General features: G+C 38.2%; 1 protein-coding gene across 1 annotated transcript; it reads left to right on the top strand.

Moving 5' to 3' along the window:
• The first annotated feature begins 12,982 nt into the window (after positions 1 to 12,982).
• LOC141841911 (putative ABC transporter C family member 15) lies at positions 12,983 to 17,795 on the top strand. The gene is made up of 10 exons (XM_074730108.1): positions 12,983 to 13,322; positions 13,408 to 14,840; positions 14,915 to 15,001; positions 15,077 to 15,685; positions 15,775 to 15,939; positions 16,020 to 16,314; positions 16,407 to 16,927; positions 17,002 to 17,065; positions 17,141 to 17,380; positions 17,455 to 17,795. The coding sequence occupies exons 1-10, from the start codon at positions 13,010 to 13,012 to the stop codon at positions 17,577 to 17,579; spliced, it is 3,852 nt and encodes a 1,283-aa protein (XP_074586209.1). The 5' UTR covers positions 12,983 to 13,009; the 3' UTR covers positions 17,580 to 17,795.
• The last annotated feature ends 191 nt before the right edge of the window (positions 17,796 to 17,986 follow it).

The following is a 17,986-nucleotide window of genomic DNA, read 5'->3' as shown; positions in this document are numbered from 1 at the left end:
ACGAACTATATATCAAGACGCTTGCGATTAGAGGTGTCAATTGGATAATAATTCCATTGCTAAATCTCTTTTGAGTACCTTATTTGAATGTTGTGTATTTAAAGTAAAAATGACAATTGCCCTCTTTGCTATCCCCCATTTGTACCTCCAAATTTAAATTTTATCATCTTATCTAGTAAAATTTACATAAGGGTAGCTCGATGTATGAAACTTCCATAAGTATGAGATCCCAAGAAAAATCAATGTTATTGACACATTTTTCAAGTGAAGCCGAATGGGCTTTTGGTGGTTTGTGCTAACACAATTTTTAAATCAGATCAAACTAGACGGGTGAGGAGACAAATGATATATCAAGATGCTTGTGATTATATTGCAATGACTAAACATATTGATATCCGTCTACACTTCATTCGAGACTTAGTTGCAAATAAAGAAATTGAGATAGAGTACTGCAACACACATGAACAAGTGGTAGATATCTTGACGAAGTCATTTCTAAGAGATAAGTTTGTTTATTTTAGATTATATTATATACTCTTGGGTGTTTGTAATTTTAAATCAAGAGGGAGTACTGTTGATAATTGATTCAAAATTAGAAGTGGAGTTAATGGGTTGATGACATGATAATTAGTAGTAGTAGTACTAGTGGTTAAAAGAAAAGGGTATAAATTCATTGTATCTTGAGTTTGTGGGATATGTGTATAGAGTTAGTAGTGGTGTTATGTAAGTAGTTTATAAATATGCTACCTGATGAATAAAGCATTGGAAAAATTATTGTGTAATTTTCTTATCTATTGTCTATCTTCTATTATCCTCCTTAATTTTCTAACAAGAACTGCATCGATCTAACAAGGACGCAGCAGGATCCGCCGAAGCAATGCCGCCAATGAACCTACTCTGCAAGATGTGTACAGCAACAGAGGAGAAGCGTGAGAGTTAGAAGAAGATTGAACTCCACAAACTAATGACGAACAGTTCTACGGAGTAATTTTATTTTTTAATTTTTTTTTGTCATCCATTTTGTATTAGGTATTTTGGAGAAGAGAATAATCATTATTTCTTATCGTTTGGTGAGCTTTTAACGTGCATGTTTGGAATGGAAGAGTGTTGAATGTTTAGAGATGAAGGGGCGTCGCCCCTTCATCTTCTGAAACGAAAGGAGACGAAGGGGCAAAACCACCTCTTCGTCTTCCTAATCTCTACTATATAAAGGGTAAGAGAACATACCTACAAATAAGCGGTGGTTGCGTCCAAGTCGAAGCAAAGGAGAGGCAGCGCAGTGGATTTGTACAGAGGTGCTGCATCGGAGAAGAAGAACACCAAAGAGGATTTGGTTTGTGGAACCTGAGAAGGCCTTTCGATTCTTCATGATCGTTCCTCCGTTGCGAGTAATCTCAACCGAGGCACGTTCTCACTTGGTTATCAGATTCAAGGAACTTTAGTACTTTAGCCTGCAGGTCTAGAGTTCGAATTTAGGGAAGGCAAAAATCCACTAGGCAGGGATGGAAAGTCCTAGTAGGTAACGACATGGTCGATGGTCGATGGCCCATGACTCACAGAAAAATAGGAGTCGGGATAAGTAGAATTTCCATGGACGGACGGGCCGGGTCGTTACAATCTCACTTGGTTACCAGATTCAAGGAACTTTAGTACTTTAGCCTGCAGGTCTAGAGTTCGAATCTGAGGAAGACAAAAATCCACTGGGCAGGGATGGAAAGTCCTAGTAGGTAACGGCACGGTCGATGGTCGACGGCCCATGACCCACAGAAAAATAGGGGTCAGGATAAGTAGAATTCCCACGGGCGGACGGGCCGGGTCGTTACAGGCAATCCTTTACAATGATAATGGAGGGCACCCTTGAACTCTTGAACATTACAGAAACCTACATGAGTTGAAATGAGCCTGATCAGAGTTATTTAAGTTTATCAATAAAGTTTGATCAAAACTCATTAATGAATCTAGAGGACTTGAATTTCTAAAAACTTGGATTGAGATGGGAGAGGTCTGTGTGTAGAAGATATATATGGTATTCAATCATGATCCTAAGACATGTATGTGAAATTATGGTCGCGTACCAACTAGCACAGACTGTGATGTTGATTTTCAAATATCAGCACCATTATAGTAATGCTGGTCTTCGAAGATCAACACCACTATGGTGTTTTGAAAGTTTCAAAATATTTTAAGCATCGATGGAAGGACCTTAAAACAATAAACGAGAACTTAATTTAGATTTAGGTTTACCTAATAAATCCATATGATTTGAAATAGGTTCGATCGGAGCTCTTTAGATCCATCAATGAGTTTTGACCGAAATCTATTGATGAATTTAGACGACTTAAATTTCTGAAATTTGACAATGAAATTAAAGTGTGGAGTATGTAGAAGGTAAATATGATAAAAAAAATTGGCCCTGAGTCTCCTACACAAAATTATAGATTCGTATTAATTAGCACAAAGTCTGAAACTTTCTAAACCTTTTAAATATATAATACTATGAATCCTTTGCGATGATAATAGATGACACCAAAAATCTACATGAGTTGAAATAGATTCGATTAGAGCTCTCTAGATTCATCAATAAATTTTAATTGAAACTCGTTGATGAATCTAGGATATTTGAATTTTTAAAAATTTATCATGATGAAAGATGTGAGTGTATAAGAGATATATATATATATAATATTTATGTCTGATTTTGACATCCTTATAATAAGTTGTGTATGTGTTAAATGTCTGTTTTCAAATGTAATAACTTTTGATATAGATATCAGAATGAATGAAACTCATAATAACCCATGTTTCGAACCCAAAAAAAATACTATTTAAAGTCTTTTCGAAGGCTCTGAATATTTTTATCATTGTTTTAATAATTGACATATATACATAACTTATTGTTAGGTTGACATGGATACCATAAATATTTTCATGGTGCTACCCTCTTCCATTATATGCTAACTTTTCAAAAATTTAAATCCTCTAGATCCAAACTCAATGATAGACCTAGAGAACTCCGATTGAACTCTTTTCAAATCCTGTGGATTTCTGGTGCTTCCGAAGTCCAAATATGTCTTTCTTTATTGTTTTAAAAAATTAACACCACAAGTCTACAACAATATGATATTTAAGTTGTAGTGTTGGTTTTCAAACATCAGCACTACTGTGGTGTTGGATTTTAAAAACTAATATCATGACAATGCTGATGTTTAAATTGTAATATTGGTGTTTAAAAATCAACACTATAGTGGTTTTATTATTTAAACAACAACGCTACTATAGTGCTGATTTTTAAATATCAACATTATAATTATGTTGATATATATTTAAGTTGTGGTATTCATTTTTAAAAATCAACATATTTTATATTTATTAATAGAATCAATTCTCATTATTAATTTAATTTTATTATTTTTTATAATTAGATATTAAAAAGAGAAGATATTGAAAAATAAAAAATTAAATTTTTATTAACCTTCTTTTATATTTTTAATTTTTTATTACATTTTTAAAATTAAAATTAAAAATAAATAAATTTAGAGGATAATTTATTAAAATTTAAATATCGTTTAAATTAATTTAATTTAGGAAAAAAAGGCGTTGCATGTACGTAAGGGAAAGAGAAGAGTGGGAAAAAAAAAGTAGTTGTTGGTAGATGAGTAAAATTTAAATTAGATGGGAAGAATAAAATCTTGATGTGTTTTTTGAGAATTCTAAAATTTTCCATGTGCCCTTTAGAATATTACCATTTTTAATATAATATAGATATTTTAAATTATAAAAAATATAGAACACTTTTTTCCCATAATCTTATATATTTAATATGGCTTTCTTATTAAATCTGTCTTTTAAAAATTTCTTTTTCATATATTTATTCACAATTTATCTTTAATTTATTTACTTTAAGGTGCAAATATCTTTATTTTTAAAAAATTGTTTGGTGAAAAGGATAATATAACGCAATGCTATAAATTTCTTCCTGAAACCCAATTATCTTACAAATAATTAAAAAATTAAGTCAACCAAAAATTAGTATGAATTATTAATAAAATAAGACAATATAGAGAAAAAAGATCATAAATTTATTAAATAGATAGTGGTTATTGGGCTGAAAAAGTATGGTGGGCTCTTGGGCTCGTAGTGGGTCATGGCCCTTCAGTCCTATTATTATCAGATGTAATATTATTAATTAAATATGGTAAAATGTGTATTTTATATTTATTTAGAAAAGTGTTGATTTTTTAATAGATACAATAATTAAATTCATGTACTTCAATGAATGAATTTAAATTAAAAAAATTATAATTGGAATATTATTTTTAATATATAAATATTTAAAGTTCTTTTATATAAATTTTGCTCTATGGAAGAAAAATATTAGTACAACAGTAAAATTGTTGTATTTGAAATCATGAATTTGAATTAAAAATAATATTTTTTGTAAAAATACAAAGTAAAATTGTGTGCCATTGGCCTAATGTGGTTCGACCATTTCCGAGATTCCACACTGACAGAAGTTTCATGCATTGGGATGTCGCTCCTTATGTAATGTAACTTCTACCGGATAAGATAATAAATTTTAAGTTTAGAGATACAAGTGAGATAGCGAGAGGACAATTGTCATTTTAGCTTTAAATATGCAAAATCCAAAATAGGTATGCAAAAAAGACTTAACAATGGAACTATTATCCAATTGACTCCTATAATCGCAAGTGTCTTGATATATCGTCTATCTCCTCACCCATCTAGTTTGATCTAATCTAAAAACTGTGTCAGCACAAACCACCAAAAGCACATTCGGCCTCACTTGAAAAATGTGTCAATAATATTTATTTTTCTTGGTATTTCATACTTATGGGAGTTTCATGCACCGAGCTATCCTTATGTAAATTTTACTATATAAGATGATAAATTTTAAGTTTAGAGATAGCAAAGAGGGCAATTGTCATTTTTGTTTTAAATACACAACATTCAAACAATGTACTCAAAAGAGATTTAGCAATAAAACTATTGTCCAATTGACACCTCCAATTGTAAGCGTCTTGATATATAGTCTGTCTCCTCACCCGTCTAATCTGATCTGATCTAAAAACTACATCAGCACAAAACCACCAAAAGTCCATTTGACCTTACTTGAAAAATGTGTCAATAATATTTATTTTTCTTAAGATTGCCCACCGGTGAGAATTTCATGCACCAGTTGGCCTAATGTAAAATTTACTAGATAAGATGATAAAATTTAAATTGAGAGGTACAAGTGAGATGGTGAGAGGGCAATTTTCATTTTGGCTTTAAATATGCAAAATCCAAAGTAGGTACGCGAAAGAGACTTAACAATGGACAATAATTCCATTGTTAAGTCTCTTTCGTGTACCTACTTTGGATTTTGCATATTTAAAGCCAAAATGAAAATTGCCCTCTCACCATCTCACTTGTACCTCTCAATTTAAATTTTATCATCTTATCTAGTAAATTTTACATTAGGACAAACTGGTGCATGAATTCTCATACTGGTAGGTAAATCTTAAGAAAAATAAATATTATTGATACATTTTTTCAAGTAAGGTCGAATGGACTTTTGGTGGTTTTGTGCTAATGTAGTTTTTAGATCAGATCAGATTAGACGGGTGAGGAGACAGACTATATATCAAGACGCTTACAATTGGATGTGTCAATTGGATAATAGTTTTATTGCTAAGTCTCATTTGAGTACCTTGTTTGAATGTTGTGTATTTAAAGCAAAAATGACAATTGCCCTCTTTGCTATCTCTAAACTTAAAATTTATCATCTTATCTAGTAAAATTTACATAAGGATAGCTCAGTGCATGAAACTCCCATAAGTATGAGATCCCAAGAAAAATAAATATTATTGACACATTTTTCAAGTGAGGCCGAATGTGCTTTTGGTGGTTTGTGCTGACACAGTTTTTACATTAGATCAAACTAGACGGGTGAGGAGACAGACGATATATCAAGACACTTGCGATTATAGGAATCAATCGGATAATAGTTCCATTGTTAAGTCCCTTTCGCGTACCTATTTTGGATTTTGCATATTTAAAGCTAAAATGGCAATTGTCCTCTTGCTATCTCACTTGTATGTCTAAACTTAAAATTTATTATATTATCCATTAAAAGTTACGTTACATAAGGAGCGGTACCCAATACATGAAACTTCTATCAGTGTGGAATCTCGGAATGGTGGAACCACATTAGGTCAATGGTACACAATTTTACTTTATATTTTTATAAAAATATTATTTTTAATTCAAATTCGTGACTTCAACATCACATGATAGCAATTTTACTGTTGTCCTAAGATTTTCCGCAAAATTTATATAAAAGAACTTTAAATATTTATATATTAAAAATAATATTCTGATTATAATTTTTTTAATTTAAATTAATTCATTGAAGTACATGAATTTTATTGTATCTATTAAAAAATCAACACTTTTCTAAATAAATATAAATTTATTAATCAATATAAAATACACATTTTACCAGATTTAATCAATAATATTACATCTGATAAATAATAGGACTGAAGGCCCATGACCCACTACGAGCCCAAGAGCCCACCATACTTTTTCAGTCCAATAACCACTATCTATTTAATAAATTTATGATCTTTTTTCTCTATATTGTCTTATTTTATTAATAATTGATACTAATTTTTAGTTGACTTAATTTTTTAATTATTTGTAAGATAATTGGGTTTCAGGAAGAAATTTATAGCATTGCGTTATATTATCCTTTTCACCAAACAATTTTTTAAAAATAAAGATATTTGCACCCTTAAAGTAAATAAATTAAAGATAAATTGTGAATAAATATATGAAAAAGAAATTTTTAAAAGACAGATTTAATAAGAAAGCCATATTAAATATATAAGATTATGGGAAAAAAGTGTTCTATATTTTTTATAATTTAAAATATCTATATTATATTAAAAATGGTAATATTCTAAAGGGCACATGGAAAATTTTAGAATTCTCAAAAAACACATCAAGATTTTATTCTTCCCATCTAATTTAAATTTTACTCATCTACCAACAACTACTTTTTTTTTCCCACTCTTCTCTCTTTCCCTTACGTACATGCAACGCCTTTTTTTCCTAAATTAAATTAATTTAAACGATATTTAAATTTTAATAAATTATCCTCTAAATTTATTTATTTTTAATTTTAATTTTAAAAATGTAATAAAAAATTAAAAATATAAAAGAAGGTTAATAAAAATTTAATTTTTTATTTTTCAATATCTTCTCTTTTTTAATATCTAATTATAAAAAATAATAAAATTAAATTAATAATGAGAATTGATCTCATTAATAAATATAAAATATGTTGATTTTTAAAAATGATATGCACAACTTAAATATATATCAACATAATTATAATGTTGATATTTAAAAATCAGCACTATAGTAGCGTTGTTGTTTAAATAATAAAACCACTATAGTGTTGATTTTTAAACACCAATATTACAATTTAAACATCAGCATTGTCATGATATTAGTTTTTAAAATCCAACACCACAGTAGTGCTGATGTTTGAAAACCAACACTACAACTTAAATATCATATTGTTGTAGACTTGTGGTGTTAATTTTTTAAAACAATAAAGAAAGACATATTTGGACTCGGAGCACCAGAAATCCACAGGATTTGAAAAGAGTTCAATCGGAGTTCTCTAGGTCTATCATTGAGTTTGGATCTAGAGGATTTAAATTTTTGAAAAGTTAGCATATAATGGAAGAGGGTAGCACCATGAAAATATTTATGGTATCCATGTCAACCTAACAATAAGTTATGTATATATGTCAATTATTAAAACAATGATAAAAATATTCAGAGCCTTCGAAAAGACTTTAAATAGTATTTTTTTTGGGTTCGAAACATGGGTTATTATGAGTTTCATTCATTCTGATATCTATATCAAAAGTTATTACATTTGAAAACAGACATTTAACACATACACAACTTATTATAAGGATGTCAAAATCAGACATAAATATTATATATATATATCTCTTATACACTCACATCTTTCATCATGATAAATTTTTAAAAATTCAAATATCCTAGATTCATCAACGAGTTTCAATTAAAATTTATTGATGAATCTAGAGCTAATCGAATCTATTTCAACTCATGTAGATTTTTGGTGTCATCTATTATCATCGCAAAGGATTCATAGTATTATATATTTAAAAGGTTTAGAAAGTTTCAGACTTTGTGCTAATTAATACGAATCTATAATTTTGTGTAGGAGACTCAGGGCCAATTTTTTTTTATCATATTTACCTTCTACATACTCCACACTTTAATTTCATTGTCAAATTTCAGAAATTTAAGTCGTCTAAATTCATCAATAGATTTCGGTCAAAACTCATTGATGGATCTAAAAAGAGCTCCGATCGAACCTATTTCAAATCATATGGATTTATTAGGTAAACCTAAATCTAAATTAAGTTCTCGTTTATTGTTTTAAGGTCCTTCCATCGATGCTTAAAATATTTTGAAACTTTCAAAACACCATAGTGGTGTTGATCTTCGAAGACCAGCATTACTATAATGGTGCTGATATTTGAAAATCAACATCACAGTCTGTGCTAGTTGGTACGCGACCATAATTTCACATACATGTCTTAGGATCATGATTGAATACCATATATATCTTCTACACACAGACCTCTCCCATCTCAATCCAAGTTTTTAGGATTCAAGTCCTCTAGATTCATTAATGAGTTTTGATCAAACTTTATTTGATAAACTTAAATAACTCTGATCAGGCTCATTTCAACTCATGTAGGTTTCTGTAATGTTCAAGAGTTCAAGGGTGCCCTCCATTATCATTGTAAAGGATTGCGTGTAACGACCCGGCCCGTCCGCCCGTGGGAATTCTACTTATCCTGACCCCTATTTTTCTGTGGGTCATGGGCCGTCGACCATCGACCGTGCCGTTACCTACTAGGGCTTTCCACCCCTGCCCAGTGGATTTTTGTCTTCCTCAGATTCGAACTCTAGACCTGCAGGCTAAAGTACTAAAGTTCCTTGAATCTGGTAACCAAGTGAGATTGTAACGACCCGGCCCGTCCGTCCATGGAAATTCTACTTATCCCGACTCCTATTTTTCTGTGAGTCATGGGCCATCGACCATCGACCATGTCGTTACCTACTAGGACTTTCCATCCCTGCCTAGTGGATTTTTGCCTTCCCTAAATTCGAACTCTAGACCTGCAGGCTAAAGTACTAAAGTTCCTTGAATCTGATAACCAAGTGAGAACGTGCCTCGGTTGAGATTACTCGCAACGGAGGAACGATCATGAAGAATCGAAAGGCCTTCTCAGGTTCCACAAACCAAATCCTCTTTGGTGTTCTTCTTCTCCGATGCAGCACCTCTGTACAAATCCACTGCGCTGCCTCTCCTTTGCTTCGACTTGGACGCAACCACCGCTTATTTGTAGGTATGTTCTCTTACCCTTTATATAGTAGAGATTAGGAAGACGAAGAGGTGGTTTTGCCCCTTCGTCTCCTTTCGTTTCAGAAGATGAAGGGGCAACGCCCCTTCATCTCTAAACATTCAACACTCTTCCATTCCAAACATGCACGTTAAAAGCTCACCAAACGATAAGAAATAATGATTATTCTCTTCTCCAAAATACCTAATACAAAATGGATGACAAAAAAAAATTAAAAAATAAAATTACTCCGTAGAACTGTTCGTCATTAGTTTGTGGAGTTCAATCTTCTTCTAACTCTCACGCTTCTCCTCTGTTGCTGTACACATCTTGCAGAGTAGGTTCATTGGCGGCATTGCTTCGGCGGATCCTGCTGCGTCCTTGTTAGATCGATGCAGTTCTTGTTAGAAAATTAAGGAGGATAATAGAAGATAGACAATAGATAAGAAAATTACACAATAATTTTTCCAATGCTTTATTCATCAGGTAGCATATTTATAAACTACTTACATAACACCACTACTAACTCTATACACATATCCCACAAACTCAAGATACAATGAATTTATACCCTTTTCTTTTAACCACTAGTACTACTACTACTAATTATCATGTCATCAACCCATTAACTCCACTTCTAATTTTGAATCAATTATCAACAGTACTCCCTCTTGATTTAAAATTACAAACACCCAAGAGTATATAATATAATCTAAAATAAACAAACTTATCTCTTAGAAATGACTTCGTCAAGATATCTACCACTTGTTCATGTGTGTTGCAGTACTCTATCTCAATTTCTTTATTTGCAACTAAGTCTCGAATGAAGTGTAGACGGATATCAATATGTTTAGTCATTGCAATATAATCACAAGCATCTTGATATATCATTTGTCTCCTCACCCGTCTAGTTTGATCTGATTTAAAAATTGTGTTAGCACAAACCACCAAGAGCCCATTCAACTTCACTTGAAAAATGAGTCAATAATATTGATTTTTCTTGGGATCTCATACCGGTAGGAGTTTCATAAACCGAGCTACCCTTATGTAAATTTTACTAGATAAGATGATAAAATTTAAATTTAGAGGTACAAATGGGATAGCAATTGGGCAATTGTCATTTTTGCTTTAAATACACAACATTCAAATAAGGTACTCGAAAGAGACTTAACAATGGAATTATTATCCAATTGACATCTCTAATCGCAAGCGTCTTGATATATAGTTTGTCTCCTTCACCCATTTTGTCTGATCTGATCTAAAAACTACATCAGCACAAAACCACCAAAAGCCCATTCAATCTCACTTGAAAAATGTGTCAATAATATTTATTTTTCTTAAGATCCCATACCTGTGGGAAGTTTCATGTACAGTTTGAAACTTCCGTGGGACCGGTCGGCCCAATTATCCTAGTTTGTCCTTATGTATTTACTAGATAAGATGATAAAATTTAAGTCTAGAGGTACAAGTGAGATAGCGAGAGGGCAATTGTCATTTTGGCTTTAAATATGCAAAATCCAAAGTAGGTACGTGAAAGAGACTTAACAATGGAACTATTGTCCAATTGACTCCTCTAATCACAAGCATCTTGATATATCATCGTCTCCTCACCCCTCTAGTTTGATCTGATCTAAAAACTATGTTAGCACAAACCACCAAAAGCCCATTCAACTTCACTTGAAAAATGAGTCAACAATATTTATTTTTCTCAGGATTTTATACTAGTAGGAGTTTCATAAACCGAGCTACTCTTATATAAATTTTACTAGATAAGATGATAAAATTTAAATTTAGAGGTACAAATGGGATAACAATTGGGCAATTGTCATTTTTTCTTTAAATACGCAACATTCAAACAAGGTACTCGAAAGAAACTTAGCAATGAAACTATTGTCCAATTGACATCTCTAATTGCAAGCGTCTTAATATATAGTCCGTCTTCTCACCCATCTTGTCTGATTTGATCTAAAAACTACATTAGCACAAAACTATCAAAAGTCCATTTGACCTCAATTGAAAAATGAGTCAATAATATTTATTTTTCTTAAGATCCCATATTGGTGGGAGTTTCACACACCGATTTATTCTTATGTAAAATTTACTAAATAAGATGATAAAATTTAAGTTTAGAGGTACAAGTGAGATAGCGAGAGGGCAAAATATGCAAAATCCAAACTAGGTACGCAAAAGGGACTTAGCAATGGAATTATTGTCCAATTGACATCTCTAATCTCAAGCTTTCGTCTCCTTACCCATCTAGTCTGGCCTGATTTAAAAATTGTGTTGGCACAAACCATCAAAAACTCATTCAAAATGTGTTTTTTTTGGATCTCATATTGATATAAGTTTTATGCACCGAACTGTCTTTATATAAATTTTTTGTTGGATAAGATGATAAAATTTAATTAAACCTAGAGGTACAAGTGAGATAGCGAGACAATTGCCATTTTGGCTTTAATTACACAAAATCCAAACTAAGTACGCGAAAGAAACTTCAATGGAACTATTGTCGAGTGAGTCATGCGGTCCCACCCGATCGACACCTCTATTCACAAACGCCTTCTATTGGTCCGTTTGGCTTGGCCTACATTATCGTGTGGTCCAGCCAACCCTTTGACACCTAGCCGGTCCGACCCTATCTGACAACTGCGGCAGCACAAATCGCCAAAAAAGCCCGCGCGTTCATGCATGGGCCATGCACGCACAACGCAGCGCATTCACGAGCGCGCCACGTACCGCCACAGGCCAAACTCCTGCGATGCGATGCGTCCTCCTCCCCCTTATCCTCAATTATCTGCTCGCAATCCCTGATTCCTTAACAATAACAATTCCAGATTCTCACCGGGACCATGAATTTCATGATGGATGATCGTATATATATGGATATATATCTTTGTTTTTGACGATTTCAGGATGCGAATCTTGTCACAGTTTGGCGTTGTTCTTGGTTTGTCGCGAGATTCCTGCAAGTTTTCACCACCAAAATAGTAAAATTTTAAAACCGCCACATGCTCCCAGCTGCCATCCATGGATCCGTCTGATTAATTCGGAAAGAGATGATTGGTTTCCTGTTTTTGCACCCAAGAACGCGGAAACCCTCATCGAGATCGCGGTTCTTGCACAAGGATAGGGCATGGCTTCTGTTTTGGCATTTGTTCGATCGATTAATCTACCTTTTTTTCTCTTCCCCGTGATGCGGGATTCAAGCATGTGAAAGCCGTGCATGGGCGACGCTGGCGGCGACATCTTGTCCAGTCTTGGCAGTGGCAGCTTTCGCACCTCTCGAAGATTCCTGGATTTGGTGACCGGGATTGAGGTATGGGTCACGGAGGTTCGAGCTCCGCGCCGCGCTGGCAATGGTGGTAGATAAGCATTGCAGTAACGCCAAAATGCTTTCTTGGCGGTACGGCTTCTAGATTAGGGTTCTTGAGCGCCTCCTCCTCTTCAATGGAACAGTTTCCCCAATCTTGATTTCTAGGTTTTCCGAGTTTAATGCAATTGTTAAACCCTAGTTTCTGTCTCATCCTCTGCGCATTGCTCTTTCCATGAGTTCCTCGGACTCCAGTCCGGAATTGGAGCAGCCGTTGCTTGCGAATGGGGCGGACTACGATGGCTTCTCCGGCGCCGGGATTTGGAGCCGCCTCACCTTCGGGTGGCTGAGCCCTCTCTTCGAAAAGGGCCGAAGCGAAAGGCTCGAGCTTTCGCACGTCCCGAGGGTTCCTCGATCGGAATCCGCCAAAGCTTCCTTCTGCCTTCTTCAGGAATCCCTGCGCAAGCGCAAGGCCGAATCGTCGTCGTTCCAGAGAGCGATCGTCCACTCTGTTCGGAGGTGCTTGGCACTGAATGCGATCTTCGCCGGTATACAGAAGATTTGCATACCCTCGAATCGATCGGCATTCTCCTTGTTCAAATTAAATCTAACGCCATGCTGCTACTTTTTCAGGGATCAACACGCTTTCTTCCTACCTCGGCCCTTTCCTCATCGCCAGCCTCGTGGACTTCATCTCCGACAATGATTGCGGCCGCGTGCACCGCCGCAGAGGCTACATCCTAGCTTGCCTCTTCTTCGCCGCCAAGACGGTGGAATCCCTGACTCAGCGGCAGTGGTACTTCGGCGCCCGCCAAATCGGCGTTCGAGTCCGAGCAGCCCTCATGGTGGCGATCTACAACAAGTCTCTTCTGATCAAGTACTCTGGAACAAGCACCGGAAAGATCATAAACTTCCTCGACGTCGACGTCGAACGAGTGGCGGACTTCTTCTGGCACATCCACGGCATTTGGTTGCTTCCCGTCCAGGTCTCTCTTGCCCTGCTCATCCTCTACAGGAACCTCGGCTTAGCGGCCGCCTTCTCTGCGCTCGTCGCGACGATCCTTGTCATGGCGAGCAACACGCCTCTGGCCAATTCGCAGGAGCGACTGCATTCCAAAATCATGGAAGCGAAGGACTCGAGGATCAAGGCCACAGCCGAGACGCTAAAATGCATGAGGATCTTGAAGCTCCATTCCTGGGAAACAGCTTTCCTGGACAAGCTGCTCCAGCTCAGAGAGGCGGAGAGGAGTTGGCTCAAGAGATATCTGTACACATGCTCTGCGATCGCCTTCCTGTTCTGGGCCTCTCCGACTCTGGTCTCGGTCGTCGCCTTCGGCGTATGCATCATGGTCGGCACCCCGCTGACCGCCGGCGCGGCCCTCTCCGCCTTAGCCACGTTCAGAATCCTGCAAGAGCCCATCTACAACCTCCCGGAGCTCGTCGCCATGATAACGCAGACGAAAGTCTCCGTCGACAGAATCCAGGGCTTCTTAATGGAAGAGGAACAGGCGCAGTTCTGGCCAAGCAAGAACGCTGAAGCATCGAGCCACGTCGCTTTAGAAATCGAACCCGGCGAATACAACTGGGAAGCCAACTCGAACTCGAAGAAGCCGACCCTCAAAATCGACAAGAGGATTCAGGTAATGAGAGGAGAGAAGGTTGCGGTGTGCGGCACGGTTGGCTCCGGCAAGTCCAGCTTCCTTTGCAGTATCATCGGGGAGATTCCGAGAGTCACCGGCGGCAGAATCACTGTCTTCGGCTCGAGGGCCTACGTCCCCCAAAGTGCTTGGATTCAGTCTGGGACTGTTCAAGAGAATGTGCTTTTCGGGAAGGAGATGGACAGGAGATGGTACCAGCAAGTGTTGGAGTCCTGTGCACTGGACAGGGATATCGGAACCTGGGCTGATGGGGATTCCACCCTTGTAGGAGAAAGGGGAATGAATTTGAGTGGAGGGCAGAAGCAAAGGATCCAACTGGCCAGAGCCGTGTACAACAATTCAGACGTCTATTTGCTGGATGATCCCTTCAGCGCAGTCGATGCGCACACAGGGACGCACCTCTTCAAGGTATGGAGAATAAACTACGGCCTGAAGTTTCTCCACGAGGAGCTTTCTGCTTGATCATGGCGGTTCGTGTGCAGGAATGCTTGATGAGGTTGCTGTCCAGCAAGACTGTCGTTTATGTCACGCATCAGCTGGAGTTTTTAGCTGCGGCAGATCTTATTCTGGTGAGTTTATCTTGCATATCTTCAGATAATGTCGATCAAAATAGCACTTCAGGTATTACTTTTACCATCTTTCAGGTATTGAGAGATGGAAAGGTGGTGCAATCTGGAAAGTACCAAGAGCTGATGGAGGAGGCCGACGGCGAGCTTGTGCAGCAAATGGCCGCACACAATGAGTCACTGAGCCAAGTCAGTACGTCCGACGAGAATGGTTTATCCGTAAGCATGAGCCATAAACTGAAGAAGAAGAAGAAGAAGCTCAGAGAAGCGAAACATTACGGCGACAATGGAATTTCTGAACTCATTGAGAGATCACAGGAAGAGGAAAGGGAGTTTGGGAGGGTGAAGTGGCACGTCTATCGCACCTTTGTGACTTCGGCTTACAGAGGAGCTCTTGTTCCTCTGCTGCTGCTCTGCCAGGTCCTCTTCCAAGCTCTTCAGATGGGCAGCAACTACTGGATTGCCTGGGCGACCGAAAAGGACGGTCGAGTTAGCAGAGAAACGATGCTCGGGGGCTTCGTCATCCTCTCTGCCAGCAGCTCAGTGTTCGTCTTAGGAAGGGCAGTTCTGCTCGCCACCATCGCCATTGAAACGGCTCGACGCCTGTTTCTGGGAATGATCACCAACATCGTGAGAGCACCCATGTCTTTCTTTGATACAACACCTTCAAGTCGAATTCTTAACAGGGTGGGTCAGTTGCTGCATTCCTTGTTTAACCAGTTAAAATTCAGTTCCTGATGGAAGAAGATTGACTGATAATCTTTTTCTTCCTTCAGTCTTCCACAGATCAGAGCACCGTCGACACCGATATTCCTTACAGACTTGCAGGACTGGTCTTTGCTCTGGTTCAGCTGCTGTGCATCATCGTGTTAATGTCTCAAGTGGCCTGGCCAGTGTTCATCCTCTTCGTCATCGCTGTAGCAATCTCCATCTGGTATCAGGTAAGTCAAATGCCTTTTCTCATCGATCGTACAATGGCGGAACTTGTTTGTAGATCAGAAAACAATCCGACTTTCTGCAGAACTACTACATCAGCTCTGCTAGAGAGCTAGCTCGGATGGTCGGAATCCGGAAAGCACCCATCCTCCACCATTTCTCCGAGTCTCTTTCCGGTGCTGCCACGATCCGTTGCTTCAATCAGGAAGGGCGCTTCTCCAAGAAGAACCTGGCCTTGATCGATGACTACTCGCGAATCACATTTCACAACTATGGAACCATGGAGTGGCTCTCGGTGAGGGTGAACTTCCTGTTCAACCTCGTGTTCTTCGCAGTGCTAACCATCCTGGTCTCCATGCCCCGAGACTCCATCGATCCAAGTAACTGAACTTCTCCCGTGCCTAAACTATTATTATCTCCAATCCTTCGACACATGGTTGCGGTAAACACGCCTAACTTGACTCCATTTCAGGCTTAGCAGGGCTTGCTGCAACGTACGGTTTGAATCTAAACGTGCTGCAGGCTTGGGTCATCTGGAACCTCTGCAACGTCGAGAACAAGATGATCTCAGTGGAGAGGATACTGCAGTTCTCGGCGGTGCCTAGCGAGGCACCTCTCGTAATTGAGCACTCGAGACCAGAGCAGGATTGGCCGATGTCTGGAACCATTGAGCTCGACGGCCTCCACGTTCGTTACAACGCCGGTCTTCCGATGGTCCTGAAGGGGATCAGCTGCACCTTCCCCGGAGGGAAAAGAATTGGAGTGGTAGGCAGGACGGGAAGTGGCAAGTCAACGCTCATCCAAGCTCTGTTCCGAGTGGTAGAGCCATCGTTAGGAAGGATCGTGATCGATGGCGTCAACATCAGTCGAATTGGTCTACAGGACTTGAGGTCCAGGCTGAGCATCATACCCCAGGAGCCAACTCTTTTCCATGGAACTGTGAGGACGAACTTGGATCCCCTGCGGCGACATCTGGACCTGGACATCTGGGAGGTAGGTGACTTGGTTCTGTTGCGTTAGGGTATGGAGGTAGAAGACGACTGATCGAATCCATCCTGTTCTACTAGGCACTCCACAAATGTCGGCTCGGAGAGGTAGTGAAGCAAGACCAGAGACTGCTTGAGGCGCCAGGTAGTTTGATTTCTCTTTAACTGAAACACGGGCAATATCCCTGCGAGTATGGCTAAGACAGGGAGATGGATGCAGTCGCGGAAGACGGCGAGAACTGGAGCGTCGGCCAGAGGCAGCTGGTTTGCCTCGCGAGGGTGCTGCTGGACAGGAGGAGGATCCTCGTCCTGGACGAGGCCACGGCTTCGGTAGACACGGCGACCGACAAGTTCATTCAGAAGACTCTCAGGGAAGAGACCGGCGACTGCACGGTGATCACGGTGGCGCATCGAATTCCGACCGTGATCGACAGCGACCTCGTTCTGGTGCTCGACGAAGGTACGCGCGCGCTTAGCCAGACGGCGGCCGCCGCCGCTTCTTTCTATCTGATCTCCTCTGTTTGTGTCGCTCAGGGAAGGTGTTGGAGTTCAGTTCTCCGAGAGATCTCCTGAAGGATGATTCGTCGGCGTTTTCCAAATTGGTGATGGAGTTCCTGGGAAGATCCAAGAGCGGCAACCATGACTTCGAGCTCGAATGAATCAAGAACTGCATCGATCTAACAAGGACGCAGCAGAATCACCGGAAGCAATGCCGCCATTAATAAACCTACTCTGCAAGATGTACAGCAACAGAGGAGAAGCTTGAGATTCAGAAGAAGATTGAACTCCACAAACTAATGACGAACAGTTCTACGTAGTGATTTTATTTTTATTTTTTAGTATTTTTTTTTGTCATCCATTTCGTATTAGGTATTTTGGAGAAGAGAATAATCATTATTTCTTGGAAATTGAGCTTACTAATCACAATTATATTGAAATTAATTTTAACTTTTATCATCATATCGGATCAAATCACGCGCAGTATGAATCCAGAACCCGTTATCTAATCGGATCGAGTGGCTTCGCATCCGAACCCGATTAGTAACGGATGATGCATAAATTGGTC

The sequence above is a fragment of the Curcuma longa genome, chromosome 11, assembly GCF_044706935.1.
Source record: "Curcuma longa cultivar G26 ecotype Majalengka, Jawa Barat chromosome 11, ITB_CL_G26_1.1, whole genome shotgun sequence".
Classification (NCBI taxonomy): Eukaryota; Viridiplantae; Streptophyta; class Magnoliopsida; order Zingiberales; family Zingiberaceae; genus Curcuma; species Curcuma longa.
This window is presented reverse-complemented; position numbering and strand designations above follow the sequence as displayed.

What these genes read in the sequence shown, in the direction of transcription:
- LOC141841911 (XM_074730108.1), top strand. Translation starts at nt 13,010, where the DNA reads ATGAGTTCCTCGGACTCCAGTCCGGAATTGGAGCAGCCGTTGCTTGCG. An exon ending in CCGAGACTCCATCGATCCAA is followed by an intron (nt 16,315 to 16,406) that starts GTAACTGAACTT and finishes ACTCCATTTCAG; the next exon opens with GCTTAGCAGGGCTTGCTGCA. An exon ending in GAGACTGCTTGAGGCGCCAG is followed by an intron (nt 17,066 to 17,140) that starts GTAGTTTGATTT and finishes AGATGGATGCAG; the next exon opens with TCGCGGAAGACGGCGAGAAC.